This window comes from Bos indicus x Bos taurus, chromosome 15 (genome assembly GCF_003369695.1).
Source record: "Bos indicus x Bos taurus breed Angus x Brahman F1 hybrid chromosome 15, Bos_hybrid_MaternalHap_v2.0, whole genome shotgun sequence".
NCBI classification, from domain to species: Eukaryota; Metazoa; Chordata; class Mammalia; order Artiodactyla; family Bovidae; genus Bos; species Bos indicus x Bos taurus.
Window position 1 is genome coordinate 38281443 of NC_040090.1, and position 23536 is coordinate 38304978.

Below are 23536 nucleotides of genomic sequence, written 5' to 3' on the forward strand. Positions count from 1 at the left end.
TAATCTTATCAGTTGATACACAAAAAGCATTTGACAAATTAAATCCTCATTCATTAAAAAAAAAATCAATATTGTAAAAAAAGAGGGGAAGTCCTCAAACTTATAAAAAGCATCTACAAAAAAATCTACAGCTAACCTCATGACCAATGGTAAAAAACTGATTATATTCCTTCCAACATCAGAAACAAGATCAGGATGTTCACTCCAACCATTTTTATTCAACTTTTACTAGAAGTTCTAGCCACTGGAATAAGGCAAAACAAAAAAGAAGAAAGAAAAAACATATTAACTATAAAGGAAAAGTAAAACTGTGTCTATTGTAGATAGACATGTGTAGATAACATGATTATCTACACAAGAAATCTGAAAGAATCTACAAAAAGAAAATCCTCTTAGAATAAATGAGTTCAGTACAGTTATAGGAAATCATCAAGTAGAAATTAATTTTACTTCTATATATGTATAAGAAACAAGTATAATCTGAAATCTAAAATAAAATGTCATTCGCAATTGTCCCAAAGGAAAACAAAATACATATTAATCTAACAAACCATGGCAAAGATATGTCTGATGAAAATTTTAAAATGCTAATGAGAGGGCTTCTTTGGTGGCTTAGTGGTAAAGAATCTGCCTGCCAATGAGGAAGACACAGGTTCAATACCTGGTCAGGGAAGATCCCACAAACCACAGAGCAACTAAGACTGTGTGCTACAACTCCTGAGCCTGTGCTCTGGAGCCCGGGAGCCACAGCTGCTGAGCCCGTGTGCCACAACTACTGAAGGCCCTGTACCCTAGAGGCCATGCCCCGCAGTAAGATAAGAGAAGCCACCACAATGAGAAGCCACTGCACTGCAACTAAAGAGCGGCACCCACTCTCCATAACCAGACAAAAGCTGGCACAGCAGTGAAGACCCAGCACAACTGAAAAACAAAAAATGAAATGCTGTGAGAGAAACTCAGCTATCAGCTACCTTCTGATTTCCTGAACTCTAAAAAAGGCCTTTGTAGCCCCTGATCTCCTTCTATAAGTATCTTTACCTCCCAATCCATCTAATCCTAAGAGAAATCAGTGCAACTCCAGCCCTTCATCATCTACATGTTTCATTGACACAGCCAAACCATATTGAAACACCAGAAGAAATACACAATTTTCTCTGTGCCACAATAGCACCTTAACATTTCATGGTTGGCTTAAGAATAGTACTCACACATTACATTATGGTATTTTAGTTACTATTATGTTTTTCTCTGGACTGTAAGCAGCTCAGGAGAAGCACTGTATTTTGTAGTTCTTTTTATCTGTCCCAGTACCTACACTTGGCGTACAGTAGAAGTAGATAATCAATATACTTGACTATAATCACTGAGAAAAATGTTTATTAGAGAAAGGGAATTTCATCACACCATAATCTGTGACAGTTCGAATATTATTGTTTTTCATTTTGTGTGAAAGTTCAAGGGATAGTGATTGATTATATAGGGGAGTATGCATATGACCAAGAATAAGTGAAATTAAGATTTTGAGACACTCTGTTATTCATGCATGTAACCATGGGTATTTTGTTCAATGTCTGCCAGTTTGTAAGCAATATAAATCCAATTAAATTCATATTTTCTGACTATTTTTGGTGTATGCTATTATACCACTCCCTATGTTTGACTTGATTCCTATTATCTCAGTTGCAATTACTTATGAAATTTATTTTGTTTAATGTCAGTTTTTCCATTAGATTAAGTTTCACAAATGCTGGAACAAGTCTTTTCTGTTCACAATTTTTTTCCTATGTCTAATAGTAAGTGTTCAATGATTTTAAAAAAAATCATAATCTTTTCACTCTTATCCACATATCAAACAAACCTAGTATCTCTCTCTTTCTCAAAGGTGTGTATTTAAGTAACTAAATTATTGCTCTTACCCACCTTTATCTTTCTACCATCAGGAGTATCAGTTGCTAGATTTCTTCATTATCTCTATAGCCTCTAGGCAAAACTGACTCCATTTTATTCTATTTCTTCTGATTACATTTGTTAATCTAATTTCTTTGGGATACAGAACCTCCAATTTTCAGCATCAACATTTAACAGGTTATATGAGTTCAAGCTATTTTTTTTAAGTGGCTATATAAACAGCCCCAAACTCCACAGGTAATTTGGAGAGCTGCTCCAAATCTGGCTTTCTGAGAATAATTTTGATCATCAACACCTAACCTGAAATACTTTCCTACCTAAATAAAGTCCCAGGACTCATTCTTTGGTGAGTAACATCCTTGTTCTTGTCCTAATATCCTCCATCTCTGTGTTCTTCTTTTGCCTATAAAACACCTTCCATTTTAAATACCTCAAAAGTGGGATCACACAGCATTCATCCTTCTGTGATTGGCTTCTTTCGCTCAGCATAATATCCATGCTGTCACCTCTGGCAGGTTTCCCACATTTTTAAGGCTGAATAATATTCCACTGTATACATATACCATATCTTCTTTACCCATTTATCTATTGATGGACATTTAGGTTGCTTCCATATCTTTGCTACTGCAAATAATGTTGCATGATCCCATATATATATGAAGTAATTAAAATAGACAAACTCATAGAAACAGAGAACAGGATAATGATTTTCAGGGGAAAGGGAAGAGAAAACGGAGAATTACTGTTCAAGTTTAAGATTTAACTTAGGCAAGATGAATAAGTCCTAGAGATCTGCCATTCAACATTGTGCCTGCAGTTCATAATGCTGCATAATATACATAAAAATTTGTTAGAGAGTAGATCTCATGTTTTCTTACCACAATATGAACACACACACACACGCATTCCAGAGATATCTTTATCCATACGCTTCAGGGTGTAAATCCATATACACCCTGGTTGAACCAGACATATAGGAACCAGGGTGGTTCCTATATGTCTCTGGATATTTACAAAGAAATTCTATCACACAAAAAAGCTGTAATCTACTATATATCATATACTTGATATTTTAATAAACATTGGTTCAATTTATACTTTTAGTCTTTGCTCATCATTACCAACAAGGGAACTTTTCCTTCAAATCTTATCGTGTGATCCAGTTTTAGCTTTCTTTCCTAGATTTGTGTCATTTGCCAAATTGGATAGCATGTCATTTTATTGGATTCATATATTCGTAGAAACACCAGGTTGGATAAGATCTAGAAAAATAATATGGTAAGTAATTAGATACTTGAATTTGAAGCAACATCAAATAGTCAATAATGTTTGATAAATCTGCCATATTATAACTATGTTGTTATGAATTCTACACTTCTGCCACCTCTGCGTGTAACAGAAGAGACTCAGTTCTTTGATTAAAACAAGTTACTTATCGATTATATATTTCTGCCTTTATCAAACATAATGGATCTGATATAATGGTTAACAACGACATTTTAAAAATAAAAGATTAATTTGGAAAGCATAGTTTTCTAGTAAATTCTTTCTAATTTCAGAAATTATTATTTTTATTAATCCATGTGCTATTTGTTAGGTATTTCCATCATTTTTACACTATACCTTATTGAATCTTTTCTTCCAAACAAAATAAATATGTTATCTATCACATTACATAGTAAAAAGTGCTAAGGTAAAAAATTAAGAAAGGGAAGCAAAAAAAGGTAATATCAAACATGGGTTGGCAATTTTAATGAGATGATTAAAAAGACCTTGCTAAGAAAGCTATATTTGAAGAAAGACCTAAAGCAGTTGAAAGAGGGAGCCTTTTAGTTGTCTAAATAAAGGGCATTCTAGACAAAGTTAATAGCAAGTCTAAAATCCCTTGGGAGAGATGCCAAATGTTTATAGAGGAAGCAATAATTTTAGGGAAGAACCTGATTTCACTTTATTGTCTGACTTAATGTTCCACAGGGCAAGACAGAAAGGATTCAAAGTTGGAGAGCAATAAGGGATAGAGTCAAAAGGAGGCTTTTCAATTGTATGCGAGTTAATGTGTAGAGGTATTGTGTTCAACTGCACTCAGGTGCTTCTTGTTGTAATGAGTATTAGCAGAGATAAAGAACATTGAGATTAATCTTTTCATGTTTAAGGCAGATAATGATGGCAATGTGAATTTGGGAAGCTAAGGAGAGGTAAAGAGATAGTTCCAAGATAACACAGAGTTCTGGTATTCCTTCTTTACTCCTGTAGATGAAGGAAGGCATGGGGGCCAGGAGTATAGAAAGTTCTACTCCATGTATGTGGAGACCAAGTTTATTCTGGGGATCCTGACCACAGAGGTAGGAATCAGACCTCTCCAGTTTTAGGTTTCAGAATATCAATTGTTTAAACTACATTTTAATTTTAATATTTATCATTCTAATAATTTATACTTCTAAAAACTCATAATGGTATTTTATTATAATTTAAGTTTCCTACTTCTCAATGCTATGTAAAGATACTACTTCTTATCCTAACATGTTTCTTAATCATACTATAGAATAGACCACTTATTGGAAATTTTCCTGTGTGTGTTGGTTCCATTCATGGACTACAGGTTCAATTTTTGATTCACTCAGGGGTCTTCTAATGTTAGGCTGTTTCTTATTTGGTTGCCTCCATTTCTTGGATTATTCTAATCATTAAGTATTTCTTATTTTTACCTGATCGTTATTATATAAAGCAATTTTATATATAATTTTAATTTTATATATTATATACATTGCTTTATATAATAATATTGTCTCAATATTATTTGAGACAAAATTTCTAGCTTTTTCTAACTTTCAGCCACTAATCTTTCCTATTCTACTTGGCTTTTAAATCACTAATAGATTCGGCCCAATGTCTTCAAAGAAGTTGACACGTGAGCAATTGACAAATTCTCTGCAAGAACTTCTTGATGAAGAATTGAAGAAGTTTAAGAGTAAACTCACATATATTGGTTTGAAAAAAAAATTTTAAGAATATTCCCAGGGGGAAAATTATGGAAGCTGATACTGAAGATCCTGCTCATTATGTGCCAGATGATGTTGTAACAGTTACCACAAAAATCCTGAAAAATATTCATCACAGATGTATGACTGAGATGCTTTTAGAGGAATTCCTCAAAGGTGAGTCAGAGCCCCAGATTTTCTGCAACTCTTGCTATTGTCTCATTAAATTGCCCCTAACTTAGTTTCATCTACTCACCAAAGCACTGTAGCTTTTTATATCTCATCACATAGAACAAAAGTGAAAGTGAAAGTCACCCAGTCGTGTCCGACTCTTTGTGACCCCATGGATTGTATAGTCCATGGAATTCTCCAGGCCAGAATACTGGAGTGGGTAGCCTTTCCCTTCTCCAGGGGATCTTCCCAACCCAGAGATCGAACCCAGGTCTCCCACATTGTAGGCAGATTCTTTACCAGCTGAGCCACAAGGGAAGCCCACATAGAACAAAGACTGCTTCAAAAAAAAAAAAAAAAACTTTAATTAAATGTTTATTATATTAGCCTAGACTTTTCAATTATCATCCATTTTAAATGGTAAATTGTCCTCAAGGCTGTATCTATAATTACAATTTGTTTCTAAATAAATTGTATAATTTTACACATTGTTAGTAATTTAATTAGTAATAGAAATAACTAAGGAACACCTCTTTAAGAAAATACAGAATAAAAAATGGTTTGGGGAATGTGGTGGTATCATGTAGAGACATGTAGAGACAAAATGAAGGGCATACACAGGAGCCCAAAGAAGAATGAATTTGTGATAGATTATGATTAGAGTAAGAATGGTGGTAAGAATCAGGGTCAGGCACAAAGTTCAAGGCTATGAGATTACTGTATTTGGATTACAGATGTCCCTTTTGCACCTGAACTTATTTCTTCCTCAATGAGAGTGGTAGTATTTAAGAAGGGTTATAAAATAAGATGTTTTGTAAGTCTAATTTTCCAGCAAAAAGTGAATATAGAAAGAACAGAAAGATGATGGTGAAACAGATGAGGATGATGATGAAACAGATGAAGATGAGGATGAGGATGATGAAACTGATGAAGAAATCAAGTGATGATGATGAGGAGGACAGCAATGACAATGATGATAGTGATTACAATGATGCTGATGGTGATTAAAAGGGGAAAAAAGTTTCCAACCAAAAAGACTGCTAGAAATATTTACCTTTAGTGCTTTCTACGAGGATGTGGGAACAATCTACATTTCACTAATAAAACTCTCTGAACTAAATGTCTACTAATAAATTGTTAAGAAAAAGTTTGGAAAGATTTAAGTATTAGACTCATGGTGCTCCAAGGAGGTAAGAATTATCAGCCTGATTGATGAAAATGAAATCTTTGAGTATGTATAAATTATTTGTGGGGGTCAAGATGGCAAAGGAAGAGGATGCAGAGTTCACATATCCTCACATCCAGGGCACCTACTAGATGCTGGAGGGGGTCCTCAGACACCTAAGGGGATGGGAGGAAACCTCACATGAACATGTAGGACACAAGAGGGAGGGAGGGAAGAAAAGTGGAGGTGGGACAAATGTTAATACTCATAAAAGGGGAAATTGAGAGTAACACAATAGTAGTGAGGCACTTCAACATCCCAGTTACACCAGTGGACAGATCATCCAGAGAAAAGATAAATAACAAAATCAAAGTTTTAAATGTCTCAATAGACTAGATAGAATTCATTGATATTGATAGGATGTTCCATCTGAAAGCAGCAGAATACATTTTCTTCTCAAGTGCGCATGGAACATTCTCCAGGATAGGTCATATCTTGGGTCACAAATCAAGTCTTGGTAATGTTAAGAAAACTGAAATAATGTCAAGCATCTTTTATGGCCATAACACTATGAGAAAAGATATCAATTACAGAGGAAAAAAATTATAAAAAGCACAAATACATGGAGACTAGACAATATGCTACTAAATAAGCAAGAGATCACTGAAAAAATCAAGGAGGAAATAAAGAAATGCCTACAAACAAATGATGGTGAAAACACAATGACCCCAAACCTATGGAATGCAGCAAAAGCAGTCCTAAGAGGGAAATTTCTATCAATTCAATCCTACTTCAAGAAACAAGAAAAATCTCAAATAAACAGTAACCTTACACCTAAAGCAACTCGAGAGAGAAAACCAAACAAACAAAAGAAACCCCAAAGGTAGTTGAAGAAAAGTGAAAGTTGCTCAGTCATGTCCAACTCTTTGTGACCCCATGGACTATACAGTCTGTGGAATTCTCTAGGCCAGAATACTGGAGTGGGTAGCCTTTCCCTTCTCCAGGGGATCTTCCCAACCCAGGAATTGAACCCAGGTCTCCTGCATTACAGGCAGATTCTTTACCAGCTGAGCCAAAAGGGAAGCCCAAAAATAATAGAGTAGTAATCTATCCCTTCTGCAGTGGATCATCCAGACCCAGGAATCAAACCAGGGTCTCCTGCATTGCAGGCTGATTCTCTACCAACTGAGCTATCAGAAATTGAAGGAAAAAAATCATGAAAGAAATCATAAAAATCAGAGCAGAAATAAGCGAAATAAAAACAAAACAATAGCAAAGATCAATTAAACTAAAAGCTGGTTCTTTGAGAAGATAAGCAAAATTAATAAACCTTTAGCCAGACTCATCATGAAAAAAATGGAGAGGACTAAAATCAATAAAATTAGAAATAAAAAACAATAAATTACAACTAACACCCACAAAATATAAAGGATCATAAAAGACTACTTCAATCAACTATATACCAATAAAATGGACAACCTGGAAGAAATGGACAAATTTGTAGAAGGTACAACCTTTGAAGAATGAACGAGGAAGAAGTAGAAAATATGAACAGATTGTTCACTAGTATGGAAATTGAAACCACAATTAAAAATCTTCCAACAAACATAAGTTTAGGACCAGTTGGCTTCACAGTTGAATTTTATCAAACATTTATAGGAGAGCTAACACCTATCATTCTGAAAATCTTCCCAAAAAATTGCAGAGGGAAGAACACTCCCAAACTCCTTTTACAAGGCCACCATCATGCTGATACCAAAACCAGAAAAAGATATCACAAAAAAGAAAATTACAAGGCAATATTCCTGATGTACATAGAAAGAAAAATCCTCGAAACAAAATGCTAGCAAACAGAATCCAACAACTCATTAAAAGCATCATATACCAGCAGTGACAAATTTTATTTTCCTAGGCTCCAAAATCACTGCAGACAGTGACTGCAGCCACAAAATTAAAAGACGATTGCTCCTTTGGTACTTCCCTGGTGGTCCAGTGGCTGAGACTCTGTCCTTCCAATGCAGTGGGCCCAGGTACCAACCCTGGTCAGGGAACTAGATCCCACATGTCACTACTAAAAGATCCTGTGTGCTGCAACTAAGACCCAACACAGCTAAACAAATCAATAAAAATAAATATTAAAAAAAAGATGCTTGCTTTTTGGAAGAAAAGTTATGACAAACCAAGACAATGTATTCAAAAGCAGAGACATCATCTTGCCAATAAAGATGTGAATAGTCAAAGCTATGGTTTTTCCAGTAGTCATGTATGATGTGAGAATTGGACCATAATATTATACAGCCTATAAATAAAACATTCTTTCAAAACCTATATATAATATTCTGAGACATAACCTTAAGCTCTTTTGCAGATATGGAAACCACCACCAGGTAGAAGTAAACTGCATGCTGACCACAAGCACATAGATCCCAGACCTTGTAGATGTGGGGTAGCTGTTGAATCAATAACTCTATCAGCTCCCCTTCATCTTCTCTGACTATTGGACTAGGTGGGAGTTTAATGATGAAAGACATCAGCTTCTTTTGCATATCATTTAAATTTTCAAAGTTAAATGATTGGATGATTAGAGGCCATAAGAGACCAACGTAGTCTTCAGCTCATCCTTGTGGATTCCAGTTTATCATCATCCGCCTTCATGTCATGTTCCTCTTCAGTTCAGTTCATTTCATTTGCTCAGTTGTATAAAACTCTTTGCGACCCCATGGACTGCAGCTTGCCAGGCTTCCCTGTTCATCACCAATTCCTGAAGCTTGCTCAATCTCATGTCCATCAAATCGATGATGCCATCCAACCATCTCATCCTCTGTCGTCTAGACTCTTCTCCTCTGCCTTCGATCCTTCCCAGCATCTGGGTCTTTTCAAATGAGTCAGTTCTTTGCATCAGGTGACCAAAGTATTGGAGCTTCAGCTTCAGCATCAGTCCTTCCAATGAAAATTCAGAACTGATTTCCTTTAGGATTGACTGGTTGGATCTCCTTGCAGTCCAAGGGATTCTGAAGTCAGAACTGATTTCCTTTAGGATTGACTGGTTGGATCTCCTTGCAGTCCAATCAATCAAGGGCTGTAACATTGTAAAGGCAAGGAGTCCACAGTGACCACATCAGAACTACCTTATCTGATTTTTCATAATTTCAGATAATGAAAAATAAACCACAGAAATGGAGCTCTATAACTCCACCTTGGAAAGTGGTTTCATCTTGGTGGGGATTCTGACCGACAGTGGGTCTCCCGGACTGCTCTGCACTACAATCTCAGTCCTGTACACACTGGACCTCACCAGCAATGGCCTGCTGTTCCTGGTCATCACAATGGATGCCCGGCTCCATGTGCCCATGTACCTCCTGCTCAGCCAGCTTTCTCTCATGGATTTGATGCTTACATCTGTAGTTATTCCTAAAATGCTTGTGGATTATCTGCGTGGAGAGAATGCCATCTCCTTTGAGGGCTGTGCCCTTCAGATGTTCCTAGTACTGACCCTGGGTGGTGCAGAGGACCTCCTACTGGCCTTCATGGCCTATGACAGGTATGTGGCCATTTGTAATCCTCTGAACTACATGGTCCTCATGAGCCCAAGGGTCTGCTGGCTCATGATAGCCACCCCTTAGACCCTGGCATTCCTGAATTCTGTGATACACACTTCATATACCATGCATTTTCCTTTTTGCATGACCCGGGAAATCAGGCACCTCTTCTGTGAGATCCCACCCTTGCTGAAATTGGCCTGTGCAGATACCTCCAGATATGAGTTCATGGTGTATGTGTCAGGTTCCGTCTTTCTCATGCCCTCCCTTGCTGCTGTCCTTGCCTCCTATACGTTTGTCCTAGCTGCTGTCCTCCACATGTCCTCAGGAGAGGGAAGGCAGAAAGCCCTCCTCACGTGTTCTTCTCATCTGACTGTGGTGGGAATGTACTATGGAGCTGCCATGTTTATGTATGTCCAGCCCATCTCCCACCACAGTCCCCAACAGGACAACATCCTCTCTGTATTTTATATTGTCCTCACTCCAGCACTGAACCCTCTCATCTGTAGTCTGAGAAACAAGGAGGTAATGGGGGCCTTCAGGAGAGTATTAGGGAGGTTTTCTCTTATCTAGGATGGTGGCTGCCAGTGTGATATTGAAGCCCTATAACTCCTAGATGGTGCTTCATATCCACTCCTGGTTTTATGTGGTTCTTCTACATTATGAAAATTCTGAAAATCTGCCACATTAGAACTAAGTCCTCATTTGGTCTTAGAGACACAACTTTGTCTCTATCAGCTCTGTATTTTGATAGTTAAGAAGCATTCATTTCTCTGATCAACATCCTAGGATATGTTTGAAATTCTTTTTCTGTTCTGACAGAGTGACCTTACATTTTACTTCAGTAGTTTCTTTTCTTACCCTCTGACAATCCTATACCCAATCACAGAGAAAGTTAGCCAGATTTTTTGGACTGCTCAATTTAAAGCAGAAATAAAAACTAGAGAGGAACATGAAGATAAAATGAAGATAGAAATGTTGAATTTTACTTGTTGCTATTGACAGAATTTCTCAGTTTTTACCTTCCTATTAGTAAGCATTTGTAGTCATACAATATTAGACATTTTACTGTGGGCAGACCTTCCCAGGTTTATATCAGAGTCCTAGACACTGGAAAAAAAAATCTTACACAGTTACCTACGCTTTCGTTTCTGCATCAACTCCTCAAGCTACTCATGTTGTATCAGGACAGCCAAGTACTTTCTTTTCACATTATTTACAAATAAATCACATTATAAATTATTGATGCCTTAAAGGTCATGTGTGAAAGCAGCCAGCACACTTGGTAATGAGCATCATAATTCAAGAGCTCCCTAATGGGAACATGCTCCTTTAAAGCCTCAGCCCTGATTGGTACTCCTGAATAGGAATTAATGGTCAAATCGACATCTGACATGGAAGCAGTCTTACCAATATCTGCATCATCACCACTTACACTTTGCCCAGTCACCTTGTTTTTCCTTTATTAACTCCTTTCTGCCTCAGACCCTTTGAAGATTTCTTAAATTCTGAATTTAAAATGAACTCCTCTGCTCCACATACCTTGCCTGGAAACCTTTAGCTACTCTGTAATGCTTGAAGCTAATTACATAAGGAAACAAATTTTAAAAAGATAACTTTCCATGAAAAAAAAAAGAACTAATATTTCCTTTGGACAAGATTTAGCAAAGATCCAATCTATCAGTAAGTTCTGTGGTATTTCTTTCCCTAAAAACATCCCAGTTTTCAACACTCAAATATTCCACTCTGGTCCCAATTACCATTATCTCTGCCCTGGACTTTTACTATAGCAGATTACTAACTGGTCTTCATAATACCAGGAGCTAGATAATATACCCTTATTCTAATGCATAATGTATCTACAAGTAATATATACATATGTATGTATGTCTTTCCTGGTAACTCAACTGGTAAAGAATCCTCCTGTAAGGCAGGAGACCCTGGTTCAATTCCTGGGTTGGGAAGATCCCCTGGAGCAGGGATAGGTTACCCACTCCAGTATTCTTGGATTTCTCTGGTGGCTCAGACAGTAAAGAATCTGCCTGCAGTGTGGGAGACCTGGGTTCTCTGGAGGAGCATGGCAACCCACTCCAGTATTCTTGCCTGGAGAATCCCCATGGACAGAGGAGTTTGAAAGGCTAAAGTCCGTGGGTCACAGAGTCAGACATGACTAAGCAACTAAGCACAGCACAGCATGTATATATATACAAATAAACTGGTTCTATATATGTACATATAACATTCTTACGTATTCACCATCTAGCATTAGCAATACCACTGACGCCTTTGCTTCTCTTCCCTAGGTCTCATCTTTTTGCCTCTCATCAAATGTTCCAGGTCCTGATGGCAACAACACAGCCCTCAGCTGTTTTATCTCACCACACACACATCACAATCTGGATACATAGCTAGGTTTGTTTATTACATTTTTCTTTCAATTTTTATGAATTATTTTAAATTTTTTATTTTATTTTAAATTATATAAAATATCTACCTGATTAAAAAATCAACCTATGAAGTAATATCTATTTCGAGAACTCTAGCTGGTGTTTTTGCCCTCTCCAAACTTCTCATTCCCATTCCCTACAGCTAATGATATATACATGCAGCTTGCATAATAACTATTTATTTGCAACTTATTTAGATTATGTTTGTAACAGTATTTGTGAATGTTCCATATACACTGGAAAGAGATACAATTTTTATTATGATACTTTGCAGTTTGATATGTGTTTGTACTTTTTAATTGATTATATCTTTAGCTTTTTTATTTTTGCTATTTTTTGTCCATTTGCTCTGGTTTGAATTGGGAAAGGTTTATCAAAATCTCCTTTATATATATATATTTCTCTATTCTTCATTGCAGCTTCTGTGCAGTCTGCTTTTTAAAAGTAATTATTGGATATATAAATATTAGTTACTTTTAGCCTTTAGAATTATAAAGATTAAAGCAGGACAAATACTATCCCCATTTCACAGATAAAATGACTGATTCTCAGAAGAGTTGATGGTTTTCCATATTTATACAACTATTAAATGTTCTAATTAGAAATGGTCTCTCCTTTGTTTCTGCTGAACAAATTATCTTTATTCAGTGCTAACTGAGCGAATATTACACTAATTTTCAGCTGCCTTTAATAGAGAAATAGTCAGTGAGCTGTATTGTCCAATTACCTTTTGACATCATTGTAAAAATGTATTACTGTTGATTGTACAAAAGTAAAACCAAAGTAGCATCAGTGAAATAACTGTGAATGAAAAAAGTCCCTACACACCGCTATAGAATTGTGACATATTTTTGAAGATCTATAGCTAACAGAGGGCTTCCCTGGTAGCTGAACTGGTAAAGAATCCACCTGCATTGCAGGAGACGCCGCTTCAATTCTTGAGGTGGGAAGTTCCCCTGGAGAAGGAATAGGCTACCCACTCCAGTATTCTTCGGCTTCCCTGTTGGCTCAGACGGTAAAGAATCCGCCTGCAATGAGGGAGACCTGGGTTCGATCCCTGGGTTGGGAATATCACCTGGAAGAGGCCATGCCAATCCACTCCAGTATTCTTGCCTGGAGAATCCCCATGGACAGAGGAGCCTGGTGGGTTACAGTCCATGGAGTCACAAAGAGTCAGACACGACTGAGTGACTAAGCACAGCACACAGCACATAGCTAACAGGAAAGAAAGTGAAAGTGAAAGTCTCTCAATCGTGTCGGACTCTTTGTGACCCCATGGACTATACAGTCCATGGAATTCTCTAGGCCAGAATACTGGAGTGGGTAGCCATTCCCTTCTCCAGGAACAGGAGAAACGTATCAAAATATGTTTTTGATATATTATCAAAAAATAGCTAACAGGAGAAACATATCAAAAGAAGAAATAAATCAATCAGTAAGTACACAATCAGATCTGTGTGCCCATGAGTTTGTGTATGTGTGTACCCCAAGATTTACACAAGAGTTTTTACTCCCAGATGAAATATAAATAACCTGTGTTAGAAATAAATCCTGATCAAAAGTCCCTGGACTTTGATTGTTCCTATAATTGCCATCATAAGACTTTTCTTCACCCATTAGCCCTAAGGATAAGATATTCCAATAGCTAATTTTCTACTCCAACAATTATAAAGTTGAAATTGATTAAATATGTTCCCATTCCTAGAAGAAAACATAGGGCAAAATTCCTTAACACTGGTCTTGGCAATTATCTTTCGGATCTCAGACCAAAGACATAGACAACAAAAGGAAAATAAACAAGTAGGGCTACATCAAACTAAAAATCCTCTCCACAGCAAAGGAACCATCAGAAAATAAAAGGGAAACCTACTACACAATGCGCGAAATATTTTCAAATTGTGTTATATACATGTCTGACTTACTTTACTAAGCATTATATTTTCTAGTTCCATCCATGTTGATGCAAATGGCAATACTTTTATGGCTGATTAATATTTCAGACAGAGAAAGATAAAATCTAAACTATAATCTAGATGAATCTTTGTGGAAAACAGAAACAGACTTATAGACATAGAAAACAAATTACAGTTACCAAACAGGAAAATGGGATACGGAGGACAAATTAGGGGTATGGGATTAACAGATATAAGCTACTATACATAAAATAGGTAAGCAACAAGGATTTGCTGTATAGCACAGAGAATTATATCAAATATCTTATAATAGCCTATAAAGGAATATATTCTGCAAAAAAAAAAAAAAAGAATCACTCTGCTGTACACTTGAAACTAACACGATATTATTTATTAAAATAATTTTAATTATTCCTCAATTAAAAAATGAACTTAAAAAAGAAAGGTAAAATTTTCTTTACAATATACTCACAAATTGAAAATATAACATGACAAACAGATATGAATAAAGAAAAAGCAACAAAGATGTAGTGGAGATAATTTGCAGTAAATTAGTCCTATTTCTCTGGATAGTTGTAAGGACATATGAAATCACAAGGAGATTTCATAAACCAGAATACATAATGACTTGATAGAAAAAAGAGGTAAAAATTAGCAAGAAAGAAAGATAAGAAAAATTTAATCACATATCTATAATATAAAGAATGCAGTTTGGATTCAACAGAAAAATTACAATGAGAAATATAACTTGACTGATACATTTTAAAAATTATATCCGAGCAATAAATAAATAATTTTCCTACTGCCATAAAAGGGAAAGAAAGACAGATGGGAAAATTTAGTAGCAAAGATAATAAATGACTACAGTATTTTTCTTTTATTAAAAAGAACTAAATATCGATGAGTAAATAAAGCAGTAAGTAGTTTAAATCTAGCATGTTTCAGAAAATATGGATCTGTCTTTAGTATATAGTTCAAACATTTGATTTTTACATAAAGTATCTCAAACCTGTTATTTTTTAAGACTAGTTAAGCTTTTGTAAAAAGTAGCCATAATATCCTCAAATTAACAATAATTTTAAAAGCAGTTAAAGTGAGAAATATGGGAAAGGATGCATGTTTCCACTTTTCTAAGGATTTAAATTAAAGGATGGACAAATGCCTGTCGGCATATATATATTTTACATATTGCTTCTGCTCCCAAGAAGAGAGACTTGATTCTTTCTCATATTCAGAGCCTATAGAATTTTTTCTTTGATTAGAAAAACTCTGGGAATTAGAGGATATTCACAGAACTCTATGATTATAAACAAAAGAAAGAAAAATCTACAAAAGATCCCATGGTATCTCATTGTGTAGAGATAATAGAAGGACCTATGCTCAGCGATACCCTGGGGACCTCCTGCTGGCATCATCTCTCAGGACCTCATCTTTTACGATCCTCTCAGAGAAAGACTCAATTCAGTGTTGGTGCTTAAAAAAGTAGTGTAAAATTCACCCAAGAACACAGTCAGAGATTGAAATAGAATCCACGGGAAAGTCCGTTTCATACCCAGCTGTTAGGAAAGAGGACTGAGAATCACTGTCATCCAAAACCAAACTCTGAATGTGCAGCTTGGATCTCTCGATCTCACTCTGCTAGACTCACTGGCAGGTCTGCTTACCTACAGTTCCTCATCTCTAGAACAAACTCACCCTTGGTCTCCAGGTAAGGAGGAAGATGCCGAAGGCATCAAGGCTCTGCAGAACCAGAGTGTGTCCTGGGAGAAGGGCTGTGTCTTTATTTTTACAATCCACAGTCTATTTGGGAAAAGAGATTTTTCTTTATCTCTCTTCTTATGAATTCTCACTCTTAGAAATCTTGCTACTGGGTACTTACCGAGGTGGTCAGTTTGTGTGCTAAAAGGCACAAGAAGTCAAAAGATCCATTGTCTCTCAAACTCGCTACCCCTTTTCAACTATAAGAATCTTCCTGTGTTCTTACCTTCCACCCCGGCTACATAGGTGTTCTCTTCCTGTTTCACTTTTTCCACACTCTCTGGGTGATTCCCACTGAACTCACAGGAAAATACCTAGGACACAAGACAGAGCTTCTTGTAACGTACTCGGCATTATCTGGGAGGTGGGAAGAGTCCAAGCACAGGAGTGCTAGTGTGAGGTGTGTGGACGCTTCCTGCTCCAGTACCTAGTATTCAGGCTGCTGCCACATTGCACGTCTGCTTTCATGGGTAAGAATGAAAAAGAGAACAGGATGTATATTGAGGGTCTGTTCCTATTTCTACTGGAAGAGGAACAACTACCACTGACGCCTCTCTCTTATACCAGTGTTCCCTTTGACTTTCATGAGGGCTTCTCATTATTCCTGGCTCATGCCATCCTTCACCCACAATCACCTTGCAGATGCCTAAAGAGAAGGTCATGAAGTGAAAGCAGAATTCCAAGTGGAAATTGCTCAGTAAAAGATAAGTGCTTCCATAATCTTCTCACTTTGTGAAAGGATGATCTGGTTATGGTTAGCAGCACTCATCTTCATATGACAAGAATCTCTACATATGGCTCCATAGCAGGTAGGTGGGGGTGAGTCAGGAGGCACATGTAAGTCTGGAAATGGAGGAAAAAGTAATGTAATGAGTTTGTGTCGTGGGATCTCTGCCAAGAGAAATGGACAATCATGAGAACAAATGGCCAGGATTGAGATGGTCCCCAACTATGTTTTCATCGCTCACAAGCCCTGAAACAGGCCATGGATGTGAATTGGGAGTGTTCACACTTAACAATGAAGCATTAAGAAATTTCACTTAATACTTGCAGTTAGATCTTTGCTGTTGTCATTCAGTCGCTCAGTCATGTCCGACTTTTTGTAACTCCATGGACTACAGCACACCAGTATTCCCTGTCCTTTACCATCTCTGGGAGTTTGCTCAAACTCCTGATTTTTAGAGTTAGATCTTTAGTTCAGGGCAGGGGAGAAAAGGACGGTGGATTTTCTTCTAAGGGAGGGGCAGTGTTCCAGGCTGGACGTTGATTAGAAGCTACAGGTCTGTCAGTGATGCTGCTTCTGCTCTTACAGAGGGTTATAGCAGAGTTAAAAAAGACCAAAGGCATCCTTTCGTCCTACAGAGCAATCTTCACCTTCTAGGATTGCTTCTCATATGTCAGTGATTCTCTTCCACTTTGCAAAAAAGAGGACTGATGGGTGTTGGCAAGTCAAACCGGCAGAAGAGGGGAGAGCATGTCCGAGGGGGAGCAACTGTGGTGTATTGGTGTCACAGGTAAAGGACCTGAGAGTTCTGATGTAGGCAGTGTTCCTCTCCATCTAGTTCCCTTAGCCAGCAACGATCCTTGGAGAGAAACCGTGCGTGATATACAGAAGATGTATCATCCTTACTGGAATCTGAGGTCCCACACATTACTGTCCGAGCCAACAGCGCCACCATGTGCATCTGAATTGGCTACAGGAGTATTTTGAGACTGCAGGAAATGAAACAAATAAAAAGCCAAGGGTCCAGTATCAGAGTTTCAGGGTTAAAAAAGTCATTGATATCTTCTCACTAGAACCTTTAGAGTCTAGCGTAGGACTCCAAGATCTGTAGAAGACTGTATTTGATGTTAGCGTGGGATGAGACTAACAATTATCTGTGAAGTTTAGAATCAAAAGGTAATATCACTGGGTGAATATGGATTAGTGAATGAATAGTGCAGTGTAAATGAAGATCCTATTCAATATTTTAAGTATTCATATAATGTAATATATAAATATAATCAATATAATATAACATTATACTATGCAATATAAGAGCAAAGCTCTATTTTATTTGCCTCATAACAGTAATAATCTATTATCAGGCAAGTAAGCTATAAACACAAAGAATAATCTTGATCAAGATGCAGTAGACAAACTTGAAATATTCTAGACGTACAAGGGCACCTGTAATGTGCCTTACTAATGTATCAGGCTAGAGACACTTCAGACAGAAAGCTGTTACAGATGTTGAATCACTTTAAAATGTCTTCATCCCCATGATGGTATGTCAATACAGAGATCATTGGCTCTAAGGGACTCTGTCTTCCAAATAGTTTTCTAAATGCCTGCTTAACATCTTTGTTCCTTAGGCTATAAATGAATGGGTTCATCATAGATGCTATGACTGAATAGAACACTGAGATCACCTTATACCCCTCATTCATTTTCTTGGAATTTGGACACATATAGGTAAATATTGTTGATCCATAGAAGAAGACAATAACAATGAGATGAGAACCACACGTAGAAAAGACCTTGAGTCTCCTCTCCCCTGCCTGTATCTGAATCACAGTGGAGATAATATTCCAGTAAGAGAAAAGGATAAGGGAGAGAGGACCGAGGAGAATTATCACACCCATGGCAAAGATGGCCAACTCAGCTTTGTAGGTTTCTTCTGAAGCCAACTTCAAGAGCGCAGGAGGCTCACAAAAATAATGATTAACTATGTTCTGGCCATGGTATGAAAGATATAAAGTAAATGTTGTATCTACTAGAAACACAAGTGCTCCACTAGTCCGAGATCCTATGGACAGCTGAACACAAATCCTCTGGGTCATGAGGGTGGAGTAGTGAAGGGGCTTGCAGACAGCCACATAGCAGTCATAGGACATCACCGCTAGCAGGGAGGTTTCTGTACACCCTGCTACTAGAAAAAAAATCATCTGAATTGAGCACCCTGACTTGGAAATGGTCTTTCTTGTTACCAGCAAATGGAATAGCATCTGAGGGACAATTGTTGTAGAGAAAAGGAGATCACTAAATGACAGGTTTTTAAGGAAGAAATACATTGGTGTATGCAGTTGAGAGTCAGTATGAATTAACAGTATGATGAGCAGATTCCCAAATACAGTCAGCAGGTAGATGATGAGAAATATCACAAATAGCATGATCTGGGTCTGCTGATCTGAAGAAAGGCCCACCAAGATGAATTCAGTCAGATAGGTTTGGTTTTTTGTGCCCATGGATGTTTATTCCTGTCTACACAATAAGCATCAATAGAGCTATAAAAATCTGACTACATTTGAGCATCAGATCCTGAAAGTAAAGATCTCACTGGAATAAAAAGTGTATCTGATTTAAAAAAAAATTCTTATAAATATTTGACATGAATTTCTAAAAATTTTTGACATGAATTTCTAAAAATTTCCACCACCATATTTCTACTGAAGCTGTCTAAAAAGAACACTAACATATTATGTGGATTTGAAAAATTATAAAGTTTTCTGCATTTAATAGAGAACCCAGGTTTATTTTTTGTAGTTTACTTTTTAGTCAGACTTTCACTTTTATTTCATCAAGAAGCAGAACAAATAATTAATTTTTCCTTTGTGATTCCAAGAGATGCCTTATCATCCTTCCAAGTAGAAAGTAAATTTTATGAGACCATTTTATATGATTTTATAATCCACAGTCCTGATTATGTTCTAAATTCTTCACTGGATCAGAGAATCAAGATTCAATGGAAGTACTCAAGAGTAAGGCATGATCAGACTTCTGTATGACAGAGGCAGGATAGTGGAGACCAGCCCAGACTTAGGCAGCACCACGCACTTGGGAAATAGGGAGGGCCTTTTGTGGTGACCCAATGCAGCCACAACAGCTGGCTGCAGAGTTGCAGTGTCTTATCTGGCATAACCATGTTTGAGCTCCTTCATGCTGCAGATGTATCAGAAGTCCAATCAGTCAGAGACGTGCATCAGGCACTGGTTCAATGCTCTGCCGCCAGGCAGGAAACACTACTCAAAGTCTATAGCTTTACCTCAGGAATAAGCAAGGAATAACCTGCTGAATCCAAGCTCCTGGGGAAAGAGTTTAGAAAGAGTTAGGGAAGGTAGTAGGGTCATGGGCAAATGGCTAGGAATCAGGGCTGGAGTCTGATATTTCAGGGAAAGGCTGAAGTACTAGTCCTAGAACTGCATTTACAATGAAGGGGATGTCAGAGCAGAAAGTCAGCTACCTGGCAGGGACATCTTGGGATGGGGTGGGGGGTGGAGTGGGGGGAGATGGAGTCGAAGACTGCCAATATACAAGGGTTTGTTTTCTTTTTTTTTTTTTTTTTTTTTAATTTTATTTTATTTTTAAACTTTACATAATTGTATCAAGGGTTTGTTTTCAAAAATAAAACCACACATCTAACTGGCAGTATAGGACAAATGTGGCCTGATGAGTTGTGACTGGACCACCTGCTCATGAACTGCTAAGCAGGACTCAAAGACCACATGGTTACAGTGAGGTTTCTATTCATAAATATCTATCCAGATGGAAATGCAATGGATCAAACCTGAACCAACTGTATAATATATTGGCCTTGAGGGACCAGGAAGGCAGAGTCAGGAAATAATTTGAGGAATTGATAAAACAAAATGAGAAATATCTTTTCCATTGATACAATGTAAAGGGAATACACAAGAGAATCATTGATAAACTGCCACCTCAGTAGCCAAAATAATCCACTACTGATTTCATTTCCCAATGATTTCTGATAAGCCCATTTTTTTCACTGCTTCATCATTGTAAATTTACTTGTAATGAACTGTGCATATTTCATGTGTACAATTTGATGAGTTTTGATATATGTATATAATGACATGCTTTTTTAAAGTTCTCATTAATTTATACATAATTATTTGTTTACACACCTGTCACCCAGGCTAGGTTTTATGTTTCTTCAGTGTAAAAGTCCTATCTGAATCCATATTGAGTGCATCACCCAGTATATAGTAAATTTTTAGGAAATTCACTGACTGAATTAGTATATGAATGACTGAATACATGAGAAACGAATAGATTCCTCTCATACTCACAGGCACTGTCACAAACCTGCACTCAAACACTCCTAAGCTAATAATGCTTTTAAAAGCATAGCATGAAATTTGGAAGACACAGATGATGCGGGTCCAGCTTCATGGTATCTTTGGGCTGGGGAGATCCTGTGACCACGAAGAGGGAGTAACACTAGGTGTGACCACCTGGAACACTGGTATAAGAGAGAGGCGTCAGTGGTAGTTGTTCCTCTTCCAGTAGAAATAGGAACAGACCCTCAATATACATCCTGTTGATGTTGTCCTGTTGGGGACTGTGGTGGGAGCTGGGCTGGACATACATAAACATGGCAGCTCCATAGTACATTCCCACCACAGTCAGATGAGAAGAACACGTGAAGAGGGCTTTCTGCCTTCCCTCTCCTGAGGACATGTGGAGGACAGCAGCTAGGACAAACGTATAGGAGGCAAGAATAGCAGCAAGGGAAGGCATGAGAAAGATGGAACCTGACACATACACCATGAACTCATATCTGGAGGTATCTGCACAGGCCAATTTCATCAAGGGTGGGATCTCACAGAAGAGGTGCCTGATTTCCCGGGTCATGCAGAAAAGAAAATGCATGGTATATGAAGTGTGCATCACAGAATTCAGGAATGCCAGGGTCCAAGGGGTGGCCATCATGAGCCAGCAGACCCTTGGGCTCATGAGGACCATGTAGTTCAGAGGATTACAAATGGCCACATACCTGTCATAGGCCATGAAGGCCAGTAAGAGGCCCTCTGCACCACCCAGGGTCAGTACTAGGAACATCTGAAGGGCACAGCCCTCAAAGGAGATGGCATTCTTTCCACGCAGATAATCCACAAGCATTTTAGGAATAACTACAGATGTAAGCATCAAATCCATGAGAGAAAGCTGGCTGAGCAGGAGGTACATGGGCACATGGAGCCGGGCATCCATTGTGATGACCATGAACAGCAGGCCATTGCTGGTGAGGGCCAGTGTATACAGGACTGAGATTGTAATGCAGAGCAGTCTGGGAGACCCACTGTCAGTCAGAATCCCCACCAAGACGAAACCACTTTCCAAGGTGGAGTTATAGAGCTCCATTCTGTGTTTTTTTTGTTGTTGTTGTTATCTGAAATTATGAAAAATCAGATAAGGTAGTTCTGATGTGGTCACTGTGGACTCCTTGCCTTTACAATGTTACAGCCCTTGATTGAAAGAAATTAGTTGCTCAGTTTATCATACCATGTTTTAGTCTTTCATCCATAAATTAAATCACCAAGTATGTACTGATAACATATTGGGTTTTTTTTTTTAACATATTGTTAAAATAGCACATTTCTTTCCCATTTCTGATGTTTCCTTCAATATTAGGCAAGTTCCATTTGGGCAGTAATTCTGCATTTGCTCTGCTTCACCATCCCACTTCTTTCTCTTGAGAAACAGGAGCAACTTAACCAATGGGAAACATTAAAGGGAAAATCTAAGCATATAGACATATGGTGTGCACTAAGTCGTTTCAGTCGTGTTCAACTCTGCGACCCCATGGACTGTAGCCCACCAGGCTCCTCTGTCCAAGGGATTCTCCAAGCAAGAATACTGGAGTGGGTTGCTGTACCCTCCTCCAGGGCATCTTCCCGACCCAATGATCGAACCCATGTCTCTTTACATCTCCTGCACTGGCAGGTAGGTTCTTTACCACTAACACCACCTGGGAAGCCCAGACATATGGTATCCAGCTTCTTTTTCCTTCCCTTCTTTTCAGGAGATGCAGCATCTTTGAGAAGGCCTAACACATATTTCCCTCTATCCCACCCAGGTTGTGAAGCAACTGAGACAGGAGATATTTGTTCAGCCAAAACATGACCCTATTTTTCATCAAGTAGAAATTACGGGATGTAATTTCTGTGTCAGTGGATAATGGACTTCCTAAACCAACCTCAAAATGAACATAATTACCTTTGCAGTCACAAGCAAAGCAGGACCAGGGCAGTACTTCCCACTGAAGAAGGACTGGTGGAACAGGAGAACAAGAGATACAAGTACTGGTCATTGTATCTTCTAAGAAAAAGAGAGAATTTTATTCTGGTTCATTCTCCAATTAGATTAACTTCCTCCCTGAAACTTGAGAAGAAAGGAGAGAGTAGAGACTAAGGATTAACGTTCAGTTCAGTTCAGCCGCTCAGTCATGTCCAACTCTTTGCGACCCCATGAATCGCAGCACGCCAGGCCTCCCTGTCCATCACCAACTCCCTGAGTCCACCCAAACCCATGTTACCTTGATGTAAAAGAAAATTTTGGAAGAGAGAAAGAACCATTCCCTCTTGTGCCTATTATGTGCCAGGCACTGTGCTAGCTCCCATGCATGCAGGGAAGTACGTAGTATATGAAATACCAGACCACATTCAGTTACACTCATGAGGAGCATTGAAAGGTAGGTGGAGAATTCCCTGGCTGCCCAGTGGTTGGGACTCCCTGCTCTCACTACTCAGAGCCTGGGTTCAATCTTTGGTCAGGGAACTAAGTTCCCACAAGCTGCATGGCATAGCCAATAAATAAATAAAATAGATGTAACTATAAATTGTGAAAAGCTGCCTAAAGGAAAAAAAAACGAACAGT

At 37.9% G+C, this 23536-nt stretch overlaps 1 protein-coding gene and 1 pseudogene across 1 annotated transcript; one reads left to right on the plus strand and one right to left on the minus strand.

Moving 5' to 3' along the window:
• Positions 1–9398: 9398 nt before the first annotated feature.
• On the plus strand, positions 9399–10334 carry LOC113904850 (annotated as a pseudogene).
• Positions 10335–13853: 3519 nt separating this feature from the next.
• On the minus strand, positions 13854–22021 carry LOC113905024 (olfactory receptor 2AG1-like). Its single transcript, XM_027562062.1, has 5 exons — positions 21184–22021; positions 18160–18281; positions 17403–17573; positions 16106–16193; positions 13854–13909 (listed from the first exon to the last, which is right to left on the minus strand). Exons 1-5 carry the CDS (start codon positions 22019–22021, stop codon positions 13854–13856), a joined length of 1275 nt encoding a protein of 424 aa, XP_027417863.1.
• Positions 22022–23536: the final 1515 nt, after the last annotated feature.